Source organism: Marmota flaviventris, chromosome 15 (assembly GCF_047511675.1).
Source record: "Marmota flaviventris isolate mMarFla1 chromosome 15, mMarFla1.hap1, whole genome shotgun sequence".
NCBI classification, from domain to species: Eukaryota; Metazoa; Chordata; class Mammalia; order Rodentia; family Sciuridae; genus Marmota; species Marmota flaviventris.
The window spans coordinates 62,424,308-62,440,266 of record NC_092512.1 but is presented as its reverse complement, the minus strand read 5'-3'; the positions used below and the strand labels follow the sequence as shown (position 1 = coordinate 62,440,266).

At 41.0% G+C, this 15,959-nt stretch overlaps 1 protein-coding gene across 1 annotated transcript in view; it reads right to left on the bottom strand.

Annotated features, from left to right (window-relative positions):
• Window positions 1-840: 840 nt before the first annotated feature.
• Slco5a1 (solute carrier organic anion transporter family member 5A1) overlaps window positions 841-15,959 on the bottom strand; it is a 141,605-nt gene continuing 126,486 nt past the window's right edge. The window contains exons 6-9 of the mRNA XM_027947116.2: window positions 8,080-8,239; window positions 5,771-6,012; window positions 3,532-3,596; window positions 841-1,295 (exon numbers count right to left, since the gene is read on the bottom strand). Of these exons, the coding sequence (XP_027802917.1) occupies window positions 841-1,295; window positions 3,532-3,596; window positions 5,771-6,012; window positions 8,080-8,239 (922 nt within the window). The remainder of the gene's footprint in view (window positions 1,296-3,531; window positions 3,597-5,770; window positions 6,013-8,079; window positions 8,240-15,959) is intronic.

Below are 15,959 nucleotides of genomic sequence, written 5' to 3'. Positions count from 1 at the left end.
TTTCTTCATGATGCATCTCAAATTAATTTCTAGCCATGTTATGTAGCACACTAGTTTTAAAGCCCCTTATAAAGAATTCTGGAGTTTGTATTCGAGCCTTCAGATTTATGATTCAGCAGCCTCTAACTACCTTATGATGGGGAAGACAAACTGAAAGAGAATGTGTCCTATGAAATGACATAGCTGTTCCTCTCACCATGCTCTGCATGTGGTTCCTTTGAAGCATCCGAAAAATTCTACCTGATTGACAACTCCGCTATGGCTTAAAATGCTATTAACAGTACTTTAAGGAACCTCAGCTTCTTCCTCTTTTCAAAATCATATCTGCTTTATTCTCTATAAGCAAAAGTAACATGCTGCACTTAACATTTTTCCAATTAAATTGCATAGTTGAGGCAGATTCATTTGTGCTTTGTAGCAGAACTCACAGTAGGTGTTCATGTCTAAAAACTTGGATTTGCAAGTGCAAGGTCAGGGTCAGGTTCACCTTTGTTGGGAGTGTATGCTAATGATATGCAGAGCCATTGCCTTTCCCACTATTTTTGTTAACCGGGGACCTCAGCCTTATGTCATATTGGAGCATGAGCATTAAATTAACATAGCAAAAGTGGTAACAAATGTATCTAAACTCCTCCTTGGAGAAAAGAGGGGAAAGGCTCTCCGTCTTGTTGAGGTATCCAGCCCTCAATCGACAGTGGCTGTGTATACTGAGTTTTTGTTGGTTTGAGGATTGTATCTGTTGAGGTTAAAAAAAGAGAGAAGGCACAGGTGTTTCTCAAGCCACCATATTCAACTCAACCAACAAAACAAGTCTTCCATGTTCAAGCTTCAGGAGTGAGGCTACATGGCAGCAGGGCTCTCTTCCAGCCCTGGGTCTGGAGAACTTATTGCTTCTGGGAAGGGCCCCGGGTAGGTCTGTGCTGTGTATGGGATCCCTTTTTGTAGAGCAGTTTCTTCGTGGAATTCTCCCTGGGTGCTGAAAGCTGGACATGATCTAGTCCGGGCATTCTTCTCGGCTTTGTTGGGCTGGCCCACGAGCTCGCTCACGGTGCTCAGTGGGAATTCTCTGCACCTCTGCCTCTGCAGTTCGTCCTCTTTGTATTTTATGGAGTACCAGGCCAGAAAAATAAAAATAAAGCCAACAAATTTGAGGCCAGCCGCCAAACCAAAGTAGACAAAACGAAATGATGTCACGTTGTACTCCCAGCAAGAGCCCTGTACCCCACATTCCTGTTGCCAGAGCATGCAGGTGGTGTCAATAACTGCTCCAAAGTAGATCGGAGTAGGAATGTATGCTAGGGTTGGGGAGAGAAAGAAAACCATAAAGATTCAGTACATCTTATACAAGAAATCTGACTTGTAAATTAGCAAGGTACTTGTTTGCTCAAAAACCAGCTAAAGGAAGTGAATCTCTTGTGTTACTTGATTTTTTAAAAGATATATCATCTAATCACAATTTATTTTAAAAACATTCTCTAAATGGTGAACACTTAAAATCTTCCATGTTGCAACTCAGAATGTGTTACTGGTTTTTAGGATAGTTAAAAAGTGTCTATTGTGTGTGTGTGTGTATACATACACATGTGTAATCATCACATTGTACACTTCAGATACATTTTTTATTTGTCAGTTATAATTCAATAAAGCTGGAAAATGTCTATTGTTAAGGATGCAGCTACAGAATCGTTTAAACTTCTAAAAAATGGATTTTGTCATAAATACTTAAGAGGCTAGAACACTTCATTGCCCACCAAAATTCAGTATACCTAATTCTTGTGGGTTGAGTCCTAGTCCTTGGATGTAGAAAGAGGAAGAGGCAAGTCTTGTCCCTCTTAAGTCAGACACCACATCAGATGGCAATTTTAGTATAAGGGCGCTGAGGGTATGGAAATAATTATGGCATAAAATTCATCTTTGAAGCTTATAAAACATCCAAATGAGTAGCAGCTTTGTTGTTTGGGACACTGTAGAGACATTGCTTTGATCCCAGCAGACAAAGCCTACCCAGTAGATGTCCTTCATCACATGCTTTGTCAAATGTGCCCTGACCTGTAACTGGTTCATCTGACAAATATCCACCCCTCCTTTAAATTCCAGACTCAGAAACCACTCTGTGCCCATTGCGATTTGTTTATTAACTATCACATATTGTTTTATTAAATCATTGGTCAATTTGTCACCCCAATGGCACAGCCACACCTTTTATGCTTTCCTGCCCAAGGATCTATCAGGACAGCCAGAGAGCGTCAGCAAGAGGGTACAGAGGCGGCACTGGCTTAACTTTACCTCCAAATCCATCCCAAATAACCCCAACTCCATGGCATCAGAGAGCCGCCGAGAAAAAGGAAGGAACTTTTATTTTTCTTTTTCTATTCAGCCACCCCTTTGGTTAACAAATTTCCTTTTTGAAAATAATACTTTTTAGTTTTCAATGCAAAGTATAACTATGTGTACACATGTCCAAATTTCCTTTAATCAGCATTCTTTTTAAAACCAGCACCTTCAAAGTCACCAGTAACAGAAGTCAAGCCACTCATTAAATGCAACTAGAAGCATTTTCCTTCTGGGTTTATTGGAAAGTGCCCATTAATGGAGTAGGCCATGAACCCCAACATACACAAAGTGAGAATTCAGAGAGGATTAATGCTTTAAATGGGGAAGACGATGCCATTTTGAAATGTTTTATTCTTCAGAACTGAAATTTGAATCAAAAACCCTTCCCCCCACCCCTGTGGAAAATAATAAAGATTACTAGGGGGAAAACAGCAGCTGAAGAAAATGATAGGCTGACACTAAAGAAGGAAAAGATAAGCTTGATGAGGAAGTCAGTTAGCAACACACTGAGGCAACAGGCTTCTCTTCACAGGTCATTTCCCATTTGCTGTCCCAAGACCTCACTGGGGGGGCATCGCCTTTGAAAAATTATTCTTTCTATGCTCTGTTCACAGTTACAAAGCACTAAGGAATGCACATGTGTTCTCTCTCTTTACCAAGATTTGAACCCACACTTGACAGTAATCTCTGGGTGTTGCTTTGGGGATTGATTATTCTTTTTAGAGTTTCTTTACATCAAAAAACTTGGTATGCTCAATCCAAGTAAATTATTGTAAAGAACAAGAAATTGAAATTCTCACAAGTAAAATCAGCACCAATTTATCTCCTTTCTAGATTAAAAAAAGGAGTAAAGGGACCAAAAATGCTAAGATAACAAACCGATTAAAAATGTCTTCATTGAATATTTCCTACTGTGCAAAACTGTCTGGGGAATTTTGCCCAAGTTTATGTTCACAGTCAAAAAGAAACTGACCTAAAATCAGTTTTGTTGAGGTATTTTTTTTCATCAAATAAACTTGTCAGCTTTTAGTTCAAATGAAAAGAAAATAATAAGGAAATGTACCCTCACCACAAACCTGTAAAACTCCTAGCTACGAATGGTAACAAATGACTTGACTTGCCATTTTTAAAGGACAGTGAGTATTTGCCAGTTGCAAGGAGGAACTAAGAAGCACGCTTGGAAATTCAGGGACGTACCAAGTGTTCGCAACAAAACAAACTGCATCCCCAGGGCAAAAGGTCTCTCTTCATCTTCCACAGACCTACAGTGAAGGAAGAAAGAAATGTTTTAAAATTGTAGTCCCAAGAAAAGACATCAAATCAAGCCTGTTCTGTGTGGAGCGAGGGATCAACCGGATGCTGGGCAAACATATTCAATCCACTAGAATTTAGTAACAAAAGCCAAGAAGACTGCTGTTGGGAGCTCACAGAATAAAGGTCTCTCCAAAACGACTCAAAGGAAAGTCTGATTAACTCTAATTGTTTCTTTGTAAGCCCTGGTTGAGGATCAAAGGATCTCAGCTGAAGGGGCAGAAGCATCTCTGATTGGACTTCCAAAATCAGTTCTTTTTAAAAATTTCATAAAATTTTAAACATACCATTCACTGTCTCTGTTCACCTAAATATTGCATTCCCTGTTTCTGTTCACCTGTAATTTCCTGATTGGTAGAAGTGTCCAATGAAAACCACTCCCATAATTCTCCCAGAGGAGGAAAAAGGTAAAAGAAAGAAAGAATAAATGACCAAAAAAAAAAAAAAAAAAATATATATATATATATATATATATATATATATATATATATATATATATTTTTTTTAAACCCAAGTCAAAAACCATAGAAAGCCAATGCTATAGGATATGCCTGTAATCCCAACAGCTCAGAGGCTGAGGCAGGAGGATCGCAAGTTCAAAGCCAGTCTCAGCAGCAGTGAGGTACTAAGCAACTCTGTGAGATCCTGTCTCTAAATAAAAAAGACACAATAGGGCTGGAGATTTGGCTCAGTGGTTGAATGCCCCTGAGTTCAATCCCTGGTACCCCACCCCGCCAAAAAAAGAAAGACTAAGCTCCTCCTAGCCACATTTTCTGTTTTTTTTTTTTAATTAAACAAAGTGAAAAATGATATTACTTAAGTAAGCAAATATATTAATGATTCTTATGGTTTGTTAAATGATGGACCTGGCATGGTGGTTCCAGCTAACTGGAAGGCTGGGGTGGGAGAGGTGATTGAGACCAGAGGCTCTCAACCCACCTAGACAACATAGAAGACCCTGTCTCAAGCAAAACAATGATATACCTTATCCTTTCTATCCCTTAAACAATGGAAATTTTCTGAGGACCAGTATCTTTGTTGTCTTTTCTCTAAATTCTTTATGCCTCGTAGCAAATTGCCCAGTTGTGCCCATGTGGTTGTTACTCTATAAATATCTGCCGTTGGAGGGACGGGGTAACTAAACAAGGGGGCCTTTCCTGTGCTGTTATCAGACTCCCAAGGAGCAGCTTTTCTGGGAAATGTCTCCCTCACTATCCCACAGGCAAGAAGTCAGAACATGAAGGTGCAACCTGCCCACTCTCAGTAAGGGTGACATATCAGCAGGTATGTCCTGCCAGGTGCCCAGCACGGTGGGGTTCCAAGGAGCCAAAGGAAGAAGGAGGACTCCCTTCTTCACATCCTCATTGTCCTGCATCCCTAGTCCCCCTAAATCCACCAATGGTTTGCTCTTCTTGCTCAACATGCTGCCTTTCCTTGCCCAGTGCAGCCCTTACTGTAAATACCAACACATTAATTCAAATGTGCCAGCATCAACATTTTTAATAGAACAAAATTAGCTTTCATGTCTTCTTATAAACAACAACAAAAAAACACACAACAGGATATATAATACAGCAAAAAAAGCAAGATCCTGAATAAGTGGAAAATCACATTTCCCAGTCAAACTCTCTTTGATTCCATTCCAAAATTTTATATGATAGTAAAACTAATGAACTCAGCATTTCAAAATGCAGGCCCAGCATAATTCATCACTGACCCAGGAGGTACAGGACTGTCTACAAAGTTGGAGATAATAGCTTTTGTGGTATGCATGATTTAGCAACTTTACCAAATTGCTTCCTGCCCCGCTCCAGGGTCTGGCTTCCCTGCAGAGGTAACATGGGGGATGGCTTTCAATTCCTGAAGTTGAGCCTCTGAGGTCAGAGACTTAAGGAACCAAAGAGACTAGAACCCAATCAAAGAAAGTTCTAGAATATGAAATGTTGCAACCATTCTTTCCCTTCCTAACATGGAAATACTCACCTCTTGAGCTCCCCAGGAGCACTCTCCTGAACCATGGAACCTCACTCTCCTCTCCACTGTGCCCCGTCATCCCTTGTCCTGGAATATGTGCTCTGGCAATGCTATTTCATCTCCCACCCCTGGAGCCCAGTGCTGTTCTCACCTGAGTGTCACTATAATGGCTGACGGTTGGGCACATGCTGTGATGAAGGTGACTATGAAAAGAAAAACTAAGAATGGGATCAGGGTGTTGCAGGTCCGTTTGCACTTCCCTGACACAGCATAGCCATTCTCGTTGAGATATGTTTTGACGATAACCACTCGGAGCTGGCCTCGCTGTCCCACTGTGGGCGGAGTGATCACTTGTCTACTTTGGACGCAGGTGCACTCTGTATAATTCCGAATCTAAGTGAGCAAATACAGTTAGGTTGTGTGCCAATCAAAAGGAAAATGTGGCATAGGACTATTAAGACAAAGTGAACTAAAATATTCTACAATAGTTACTGCAGCATTTTAAAAATGCAAAATATTTCACAGAAAACACCCTCCTCACTGATAATAGTAAGGAATCAAAGCATGTATCTAACAATATCAGAATCTGCCAGTTAAAACTGCTTAAACCTAAACTTTTCTAAGAAGCTGTCAACAATTCTATGATGTTTACATTCTGTAAGCTCAATTTGGGTTGTAAACTTAAGATGCTCAGATTGTTTGAACTCTTGGGCTTTCCAATTATAAAAGCCCCTTAGAAACAGGAACCCAGCCTGATCTTTACGCATGCTTACCAGAGTACCTAGCACAACCCTGATCACCTACCACAATGCTGAGCACATAGTGGAACCGGGTCTAAAGTAAATATCTGCTAAATAAATGGGAAAGAATTCATAACACAATCATGATGGCTTCAGTACAAATAATAGTGAGCTTCTCATTAGTTGTTCTAGTTTAAACACCTTTTGAATCTCCTTTAGTTATCTGGTGAACTCCAAGCTATGGATGAATAACCCACTCCATGAATGTAACTTAGGTCTGGTGACCATGGATGGCCCAGCTCAGTGCTGTTCCTAGACTTTGTCAGGAAGCACTGGAGCACCCAAAATCCCTTGTCCATTTTTTTCCAACAAATATCTGTGAGTCCACACTGACAGGCTAGATGCATTCAAGGGACTGACGCTACAGAAGAGTGAAAGAGACAAAATTCTCTGTTAACTACCAAAATTTTCTTAGTGAAGTGAAAAGTGAAACTTCATTGGGTGTTACTTATACAAAACCAAAATAAGCCAACAAATGTTTACTCGGTCAATTAACCTTCCTTGTTTATTATGTTGCATTTTACTGAATGAAAATCAGTGAACTGGTCCATGTGGTGAACACTTGGAGCAACAGTAAGAATGGGGGTAAAGGTGGGTGCTGTTTGACCATCTTTGTACAAAGGACCTCCAGTCTTCTTAAAAGAAAGAGAGGAACCTGAGAAAGAGTTTGGCCACTGAGAGGGACAGATCTCACCCTCCCTCTCAGCACAGTCACACACTGGAGCTCACCAATTACATACAGGGAACCAGCAACAGGATTCTCAATTTATCACTCTAGTTCCAAACTCGGAAATCAAAAAAAAAAAAAAAAATGACATCTTCAAAACATTCAGTCAATGGTTTAATCCCTATCACCTGCGCAGAACAAGCAAACGCATATTAACCTTTCAATTAAAGCAGTGCCCTCCGATCTGTTCTTATGCAAAGAATCAAACCAGGCTCCATAAAGAATGGAGTAGAATACGCAAAACGTCTCCCACAGTATTACAGCCTATTTATAACTCACAGAGGAGGGAATTCTCAAAATAGCCTATTCTTGAACAGAAATATCTTTACTCTGAAAGTTAAAAAAAAAAAGTCTGAACCAACCAGTGGAACTCCATATCATGTACAATAACAAAACTGGGAAGTTATACTCCATGTATGTACAACATGTCAAAATACGTTCTGTCCTCATGTATAACTAAAAAGAACAAATGAAAAATTCTTTAAAAGAGTCTGAACCAAACTGATAGTTTGTGAAAAATTGCCATTGCCCATCTTCCCAGAATCAGGGGAGTTGTTTTCCTGTCTCTTCCACCAGCACAAACTATGGTCTTCTTGACCTTCAAATCCATTACAGGGGCCCTGTCAGAAAACAAATGGAAGGCCAGGAGCCCAATCTTATCAAGTTTCACTGAGTTGACATGGAATGTAAAGTAGAGAGGGCTGATATGGAACCAAATCTCTACACTTAAACACTCCCATCCTCCCCAGCAAAACCATGAGAGCAATGCATAACTCCCTTTCCACAAGGTGTTTATCCGAAGTACTTTGTAGGTTATTTGGAGCCTCTTGAAAAAGGAGACTGAAGTCATCATGGTTGCATATGAATTCTATCACGTCCCTGTCACAATACATTGGATTAACAACAAAAGAGGAATTTAGGAAATATACTCACCCCAGTGCTAAGATTACCACTGTTAACACAGCCAGCCAGACAGGGGTTAAAGTACGTAATTCCATCTGATCCACACACTGGCTCATATTCATGAATCTTACAACCACAATTAACATTGCAGCTTCCTGTCAGGTTCCTATGAGGCATGGTCAGAGAAGGTCTGAGAGAAAGGAAACAAGCCAGGAGCAGAATTAAAATGAAAGCAAGAGGAAACACCTTGATATTTAGTGATTTGTCCACATTAGCAAAGATGTTCCCATTCATCAAAGCCACAGCATGATGAAACAGCTGCCTTCCATCATTACAGGAATTTACAACACAACACAAAAAGTTTCAGCTTTCTAGTATTGCAGATTCAGTAGTTTTTTTTAGATCAAATTATCTGTCCCAACTCAATTTTATCCTTCACCTTGATGCTACAGAACTGGTCCTATGTGTAGGCCCAATAATTTGAATTTTTATATAACTCCTCAATTACTGTAAGCACTTGGCTCTATGTTTTAACATATTTGGGCTGAAACTCCTTTTTAAATTTATTACCACTGTTATTGTTATTATTATTACTATTATTATTAGTGTGCTGGGGATTGAGTCCAAGCCTTATGCATGCTAAGCAAACATTCTACCATTCAGTCCTAGTGTTTTGTTTTGTTTTGTTTTGTTTGGTACCAGGGATTGAACCCAGGGGCGCTTAACTACTGAGCCACATCCCCAGCCCATTTTATTTTTTATTTTGAGACAGGGTCTCACTAAGTTGCTTAGGGCCTCACTAAGTTACTGAGGCTGGCTTTGAACTTGCAATCCTCCTGCCTCAGCCTCTGAGCCCCTGGGATTACAGGTGTGCACCCACTGTGCCCAACTTTATTTCACTTTTAATTAACATATAAGAATTGCACAAATTTACAGAGTACAATATGATGTTTCAATACATGTATACATTGTGCGATAATCAAATCAGGGTAAATTAGCATATCCTTTATCTCAAACATTTATCAATTTCTTAAACTGTAAAATAGAGAAAATACTTTTCAGTATTGAACCAACAATATCATTGTGAGCACATAAATACATCAATCAGAGTTATCAATATTGGTTCCTTTAAACAAAAACTTTAATGGTTCTGGAATAACTTCTCAAAGAAAGAGATGGAACCTGGGAGATCAAAAGGAATGATTTGCAAAGATGATTGGTTAGAAATCACATCACCAGTTGGATTCAAACAAGAATGATTAAACTAGCTCTTTACTCAGGAATACCCAAATGAAGATGCACAATCAAATGTGGTGGGAATTTTTTTTCCCATAATATCATGGAGTCTGATAGAAAGAAATGGTACACTGTGAAAGCTCTCAGAAAATCAATTCTGGCAATCAGTATAAAGGGAGGGGAGAACCAGTGGAATACAGGGCAGGGGAGAGAAGTGCACAACATCAGTGAGGAACAGAGGCAGGCTGGTCCCCAGAGGAGACCACAGAGGAATGGAAGCAACCACAGTGCTCATAATCATGACTCTGTGCTTCTGTCATCATGCCACCCTCCATGAATCACCGATGAAATATTGTTCCTAAAGCTAAATAACTTAGCAAAAGCATATCCTTCACTCTTCCATCCATCACACATCCATTCAAAAAATATTTTGGAATGTCTGTATGTGCCACAACCTATCTTTAATGACTATGTTAGTGCTATTTATCCAGTTGCATAGTCCATCCCAATCCTTATAGTAACCTATAAATTTAAAGTGTTGTTTGTTCCAAGGCTTTTCCCCTCCGTGGCCTTTCACTGATAACTGAATTCTCAGATGTCAGTGGGAGATACAAATTCAAAGCAATATTGAAGTTCTATCAAGAAAGCCTTCTAACATGAAAGTGATATCAATCCTGTTCTTCATTCATGTCATTCCACAGAAAACAATTTATCACAAGACTTTGGTAACCACTATGTTCATTACTGTTCATATCCAAACATTTTAAAGTTTGAATATACCTAAACAAAATAACTCTAGACCAGTGGTTCTCGACTGGGTCAATTTTGCTTCTCCCCACACCCCGCCATGAGAACATTGGGCAATTTTGGTTGTCACAACCACGGGGATGCTATTGGTACCTAGTAAGTAAAGGCCAGGGATGTTGCCAAATATCATGCAATGCACAGCACATCCCCCTACCTCTCACAATAAAGAACAATCTGGACCAAATGTCAGTAATGCTAAGAATAAGACCTCAGACCAATGACCATATGCCAGGCCAACTACCTATCCCATCCTACCGAGGATGAAATGGCTTAGGACACCAAGACGTTCACCCTAAAGCTGAGTAGTGCATGTTAACTGATTTTAACTGCTATCATATGAAAAGTATTCAGTGGGAACGAATATTCTCTTTACCAGCTCTTTAAGAACCAAAATGCAAGCCAGGACTACCTAAAATGGGTTTTACATGCCTGCACGCTTAGTCACGAAAAATGGCAGGCTTCAATATTGTACCAAGGGTTACTAGTGTTGCTATTTACTTGGTATTTCCTATTAACAAAGTGCTTTTACTTCATATATGGCCACAGAGTTCAAAAACCTTGTCCTTTAAGAATATGTACCTCCAAGAGGAAGGAACCTGAAGAAAACATCAACATGCTGGAGACACACTGACCACAGGAAGACAAAAACCTCCATGAGGTTAGGAGACAGAGGCACAGTCTCAGGTCACCTTGGGTATGTTTGCTTTTCTCAGGGATCATGGGATACAAAAAAATGGTACCATATGAAAAGCTCTAAGAAAATCAAATTAGGCAACAAATTTAAGTACCAGTGAAAGGAAGTGGGCCTTCGTGAAAAGTCACTAGGGGAAAAGACAGTTGTGGAACAAAAGAGAAGGCTGCTGACGAGGTTCACCCTTTACACTATGCTGATTAAAATAGAAACTTTCTTCAGAAATAATGTCTTCTTTGATTTTAATTCACTCTCCAGAAAACAACCTTGATTCTAATAATAGTGCAAGCGTTTAAACCTGAATAACAATATTTCACTAACAAGAAATGAACCCTGGATGGCAGCAGAAATGCACAAGAAGTACTTACTGTGGACTGCACTTATCCTTGGGCACAGGGACCACACACCACCTTTCCAAAGAAATGAAAGCATCTCTGGCAACACAGTTGCTTTCCAAATGAAATATTCATTTTAACTCATAAATCAATGTAAGTTTTGATTTCAAATAAGGCAAAGGGCCTTGCTAGCAAATGCCTCATAATTGCATGTTCCAAACTGCTAGCTTGAGAGTCACACATCTATATTACTATAAAAATCATGGAATTATAGAGACAGAGAGATGGAAGGGGTCTCTGAGATTAGCTAGTACGTTTGCTAATTTTAAAGAATAAGGAATGCTAAGAGATGGAGTGATGTACCTCAAGAAAATCTAAGGAGACAAAAAAGAGGTGGAGGGAATTAGAAGGAAAATATAACAGCAATATTGCCCCACTTTTATCAAATCAATGTTTATTTAAAGTGATATATAGAAACAAAACAGATTTTAATATAAGTAAAAGAAAAAAAATCTCTGCCATAAGGCCATTACACCTGAGTATGTAAGAACACAGTTGCCCTAAACACACACACACACACACACACACACCAGTAGTTGTGTCCCATCACCTACCCTAAGACCCTAAGACCACTTGAACTTCCCCAGCTAACACACTTCTTTCTGTGTCTATAATTCAACGAGGAGATCCCTCACCTTTTTGTCCTCATTGATCCCTATTAAAAGATATGACAATTTAATCATATTAAAAGATATGATAGAAACCTGTGCATACTGTGTTCAAGTCTCATGGAGGAAAGGAGTATGATCCACACACCGAAACACACTAATCAGTTAGGGGGGAAATGTACACTTGTCATAATTTCTTAATATTTATTAATTGATCTCAGCCCTCAAGAAAAATTCAATTAGAATGTCCCAATTCCACTTAAATTTTTGGCTTTGTATTAAAATTCTTCCTTGACTATATAAAGCTATGCAACTTCAGGTTTATAGTTATTATTATCCTGATACTCATCATTATCACTTAAAAATCACATTAGCAGAGCTCTATTTTTCCTCTATACAGTGTGCACTGAGATCTCTACACATAAGTTAGCCCATTCAGTCCTCATGAGAACTACAATTGCTCTTCCTGATCAAGCAAAGAAACTGGATTTGAGAGGGCAGGTACTGCCCAAAGTCACACATTTATCTAGAATGTGTCAGAAATGGACTTAAATCCAGTTTTATCTACCTCCATAGTATGTCCTCTCAAGTCTCTATGCTAGCAGGGCAGTTTTATGTAACTGTCCACAGTTTTGCTTTCTCTAGCACAAGTCTTCTGGGTAGCTTATCCTGCTTCCTTCTTCCTGGAGAAGGTTCTAATGTTGCTTTCGTGACACAGCTTTCAGTGATCCTGAGTATTAGGCTTAGAAAGACCTGGGTGTAATTCCATCTCCACAATTCACAAAGGCGATGAACTTTGGATTTTACGTTTGTAAAACAGATATCCAAATATCTCCATCACACAGTTGTGAAAGGGATTTGGTGAATAAACATATGTCCAGTGTCTAGCAATGTGCCTCGAACATACAGGCTCTAAGGTGTTGATATTCTCTCCACCAACATGTGGCAGAAGTATTAATGGATAAAAGTTACAGAATCACAGGCTGGGATTGTGGCTCAGTGGTAGAGTACTTACTTGCCTGGCAAGTGTGTGGCCCTGTATTCGATCCTCAGTACCGCATATAAATAAATAAATAAAATAAAAGATCTATTTACAACTAAAAAATATTTTTTTAAAAAGTTACAGGATCACAAACATGAATCGTACTAAAGGTCTTCATTGTGTTTTTCTTTTCAAAAAACAAAAAGTTTTTTTTTTTTCTCCTACAGAGAATAATGGGAAAAGAACTAGCTTGGACTCTAGTTTCAGGCCTGCCATTTGGTAGCTGCAGGACCTTGGGTCAGAGCTTTTCACCTGTGCTATCATGGACCCTTCCTGCCTACACAGAGAGCAAGGATAATCAGTGAAAGGTAGTATATGATAACAGCACAGGTTCACTAGAGGGATGTGGTTGTAGAAGTTGTGATCACGGCATCCAGTTGTTATTTCTATTGTTAAAGCTTTCTTCTGCTTTTTAGCCAGAAAATTCAAACCAGGTAGAACGTGACACCTGCATATAATAACTCATAATTTATACAAACCATCTCTTCAAATACAGAATAAGTTTTAATAAAATGATGTTCCTTGTGTAGTGTTTCAAAAGACCTTTTTTATTAAAATGATACTTATTTAATATAGAAATTTTAAAAATACAAAAGAACTAAAAATTTAAACTTATCCATAATACTACTGTTCAGGGTTTCTGGTTTTCTTTCAGTGTGCAGCTAGATCAACATTAACATACTGTTATCAAGATCATATATAGAATTCTAAATTCTATTTTATTTCCTGCTCACATTACATAGTGAATAATTTTTCTATTAATTATGTTAATATAAGGCTATGGACTGGTAAATTTGATCCTGAATATAATAATCATGGCTGTTTTTGATATAAAAGCCTTATTATGTTTTATAGAGATATTATGTACTCTTACAGACTTCAATATTGATTTGTTTAGATCCTAATTACAAAATTTAAAACAAAGTGGAAAGAAAGTTTGCTCATATTTCTTATCCTCTCCCTATCCCTAAAATGAAGAAAAAGCAAATTTTGCTTCTATCTCCAAACAGAGCCCAAAACAGATGGCATCAGATACCTCCAGGTAGAAATATAACTTATTAAGCTAAGCCTATTAATAAAATAGCTAGGATAATCTAAAGATACATATACCTGGGATCCTTTAAGCAAACTTTCTTCCCTCTAATTTTCAGTAATGTCCTTTGAAATTAGTAATATTTGTAATAAAGAAATTAGTAATGACTATAATAAAAGATTTTTAACCATGCAAAGTATTTAAACAGTAAGGAAAATCTTCATTGATGAGGCAGTCCGTGAAACACAGATGAGGAGATGAATGGTGTAATTAGAGAATTTAGGAGTGATCTAGCCAGAAATGCCAGATACCTAGGAAGGCTGGTACATTAAACACGCCGTATTGATCATCTCAAGAACAGGTGTGGGGGACTGACTTGGATGGCGGCGAGGGGAGTGCATTGCCCCCGTGTGCTGCTTCACTGTGTGGGAGTATGACAAGTCAGGACGGCTAAAGGCTATCTTGTTAGGAATTTCCAGCAATAGTGGGGTGCTCCGGAACCTGGAGGAAGGATTTCCATCGCACGAGGATCGGCTACGGGGACTCAAACGCGAGAGGTTTGTCGCACGGAGGGTAACACTGCTTATTCAGCAAATCGCCCCGCGGCTAGAGTCTGCAGCGCGCGCTGGGAAACGAGGAGATAGCGACGCAGGGATACAGCGCTGCAGTTTCTGCCAGCCGTGCAAGCACCGTACTCAGGGCTGAATTCTGGGTTCGAGACGGGGGAAGGAAGCGGTCCATCTCGGTTCTCCACACCGGTCAGACCACAGAGAAGGCCAGCGGCCACCATGTTGGAAAGCTGACGTCACCATCCCTGTTTTCGACTGACCGCAGCTCATTCAGCCATAGAACAGGGGAACGAAATGCTGCCATTCGCATAGGACACCAACATGGCAGAGATCTGATGTCATCAGAAAGCGGCGGAGGAGAGAACTTCATCAATACCAGCGGTGACAGAAACAGTTGGTCTCCTGGTAGGGGGGGTGAGGCACAGACACCCGAGTCTCTCTCGATTTGTCGTCGAGCCAGAAGGGAGGAGCCGGGCCGCCGCCAGCGCCCGGAGCAGGCCCAGCGGCTCGCCGGCGTGGTGACCGCGTGACCCCAATTGTAGAGGGGGCGGAGCGGAGCCGCCACCCATGCCCGCAAGGTGGGCAGACCCGCGACCCAGTGGTACACAGGCATGGTAGGAGGGGCAGGGCAGAGCCGCCGCCCGTGCTTGCAAGGTAAGCAGACCTGTGACAGACTGGTGGGTCAGGCCCAGCGGCCTGCCAGAGTGGTACACACATCACCCCAACTGGAATAGGGGCAGAGCAGATCCTTCGCCCACGCCCGGATCAGGCCCTGCCGGTGTGGTGGTCACGTGACCCCAATTGGAGTGGGGGCGGAGTGGAAAAACCACCCGTGCCCACAGGGTGAGCACACCTGTGACCAACCTGCAGATCAGGCCCAGGAGCCTGCCGGCGTGGTACACACATCACCCTAATTGGAGTAGGGGCAGAGCAGAGTCGCCACCCGTGCCAGGAACAGGCCCAGCGACCTGCCGGCGGGGTAGTCACGACACCCCAATTGGAGTAGAGGCAGAGCAGAGCCACCACCCGTGCCCGAAAGGTGGGCAGATCTGCGACCGACCAGCGGGACAGGCCCAGTGGCCTGCCGGTACGACAGACACGTCACCCCATTTGGAGTAGGGGCAGAGTAGAGCCGCCGCCCGCGCCTGCAGGGTAGGCAAACCTGCAACCGACCAGCGGATCAGGCCCGGTGGCCTGCCGGCATGGTACACTCGTCACCCCAATTGGAGTAGGGGCAGAACAGAGCCACCGCCAGCACCCAGAACAGGCCCAGTGACCTGCCGGCGTGGTAGTCACGACACCCCAATTGGAATAAGGAGAGAGCAGAGCCGCTGCCAGCGCCTGCAGGAAAGAAACGCAAGCAGTATGAAAAGACAAGGAAAGAAAGGACCACAAGCAATGCAGGTCAATGCAACTTTAGAAGAGGTAACAGCTGCAGCAGATGGAATGTCAGATAAAGAATTCAGGATATACATGCTTCAGATGATCTGGAGTATCAAGGAAGACATTAGACAGCAAAATCAGACAAT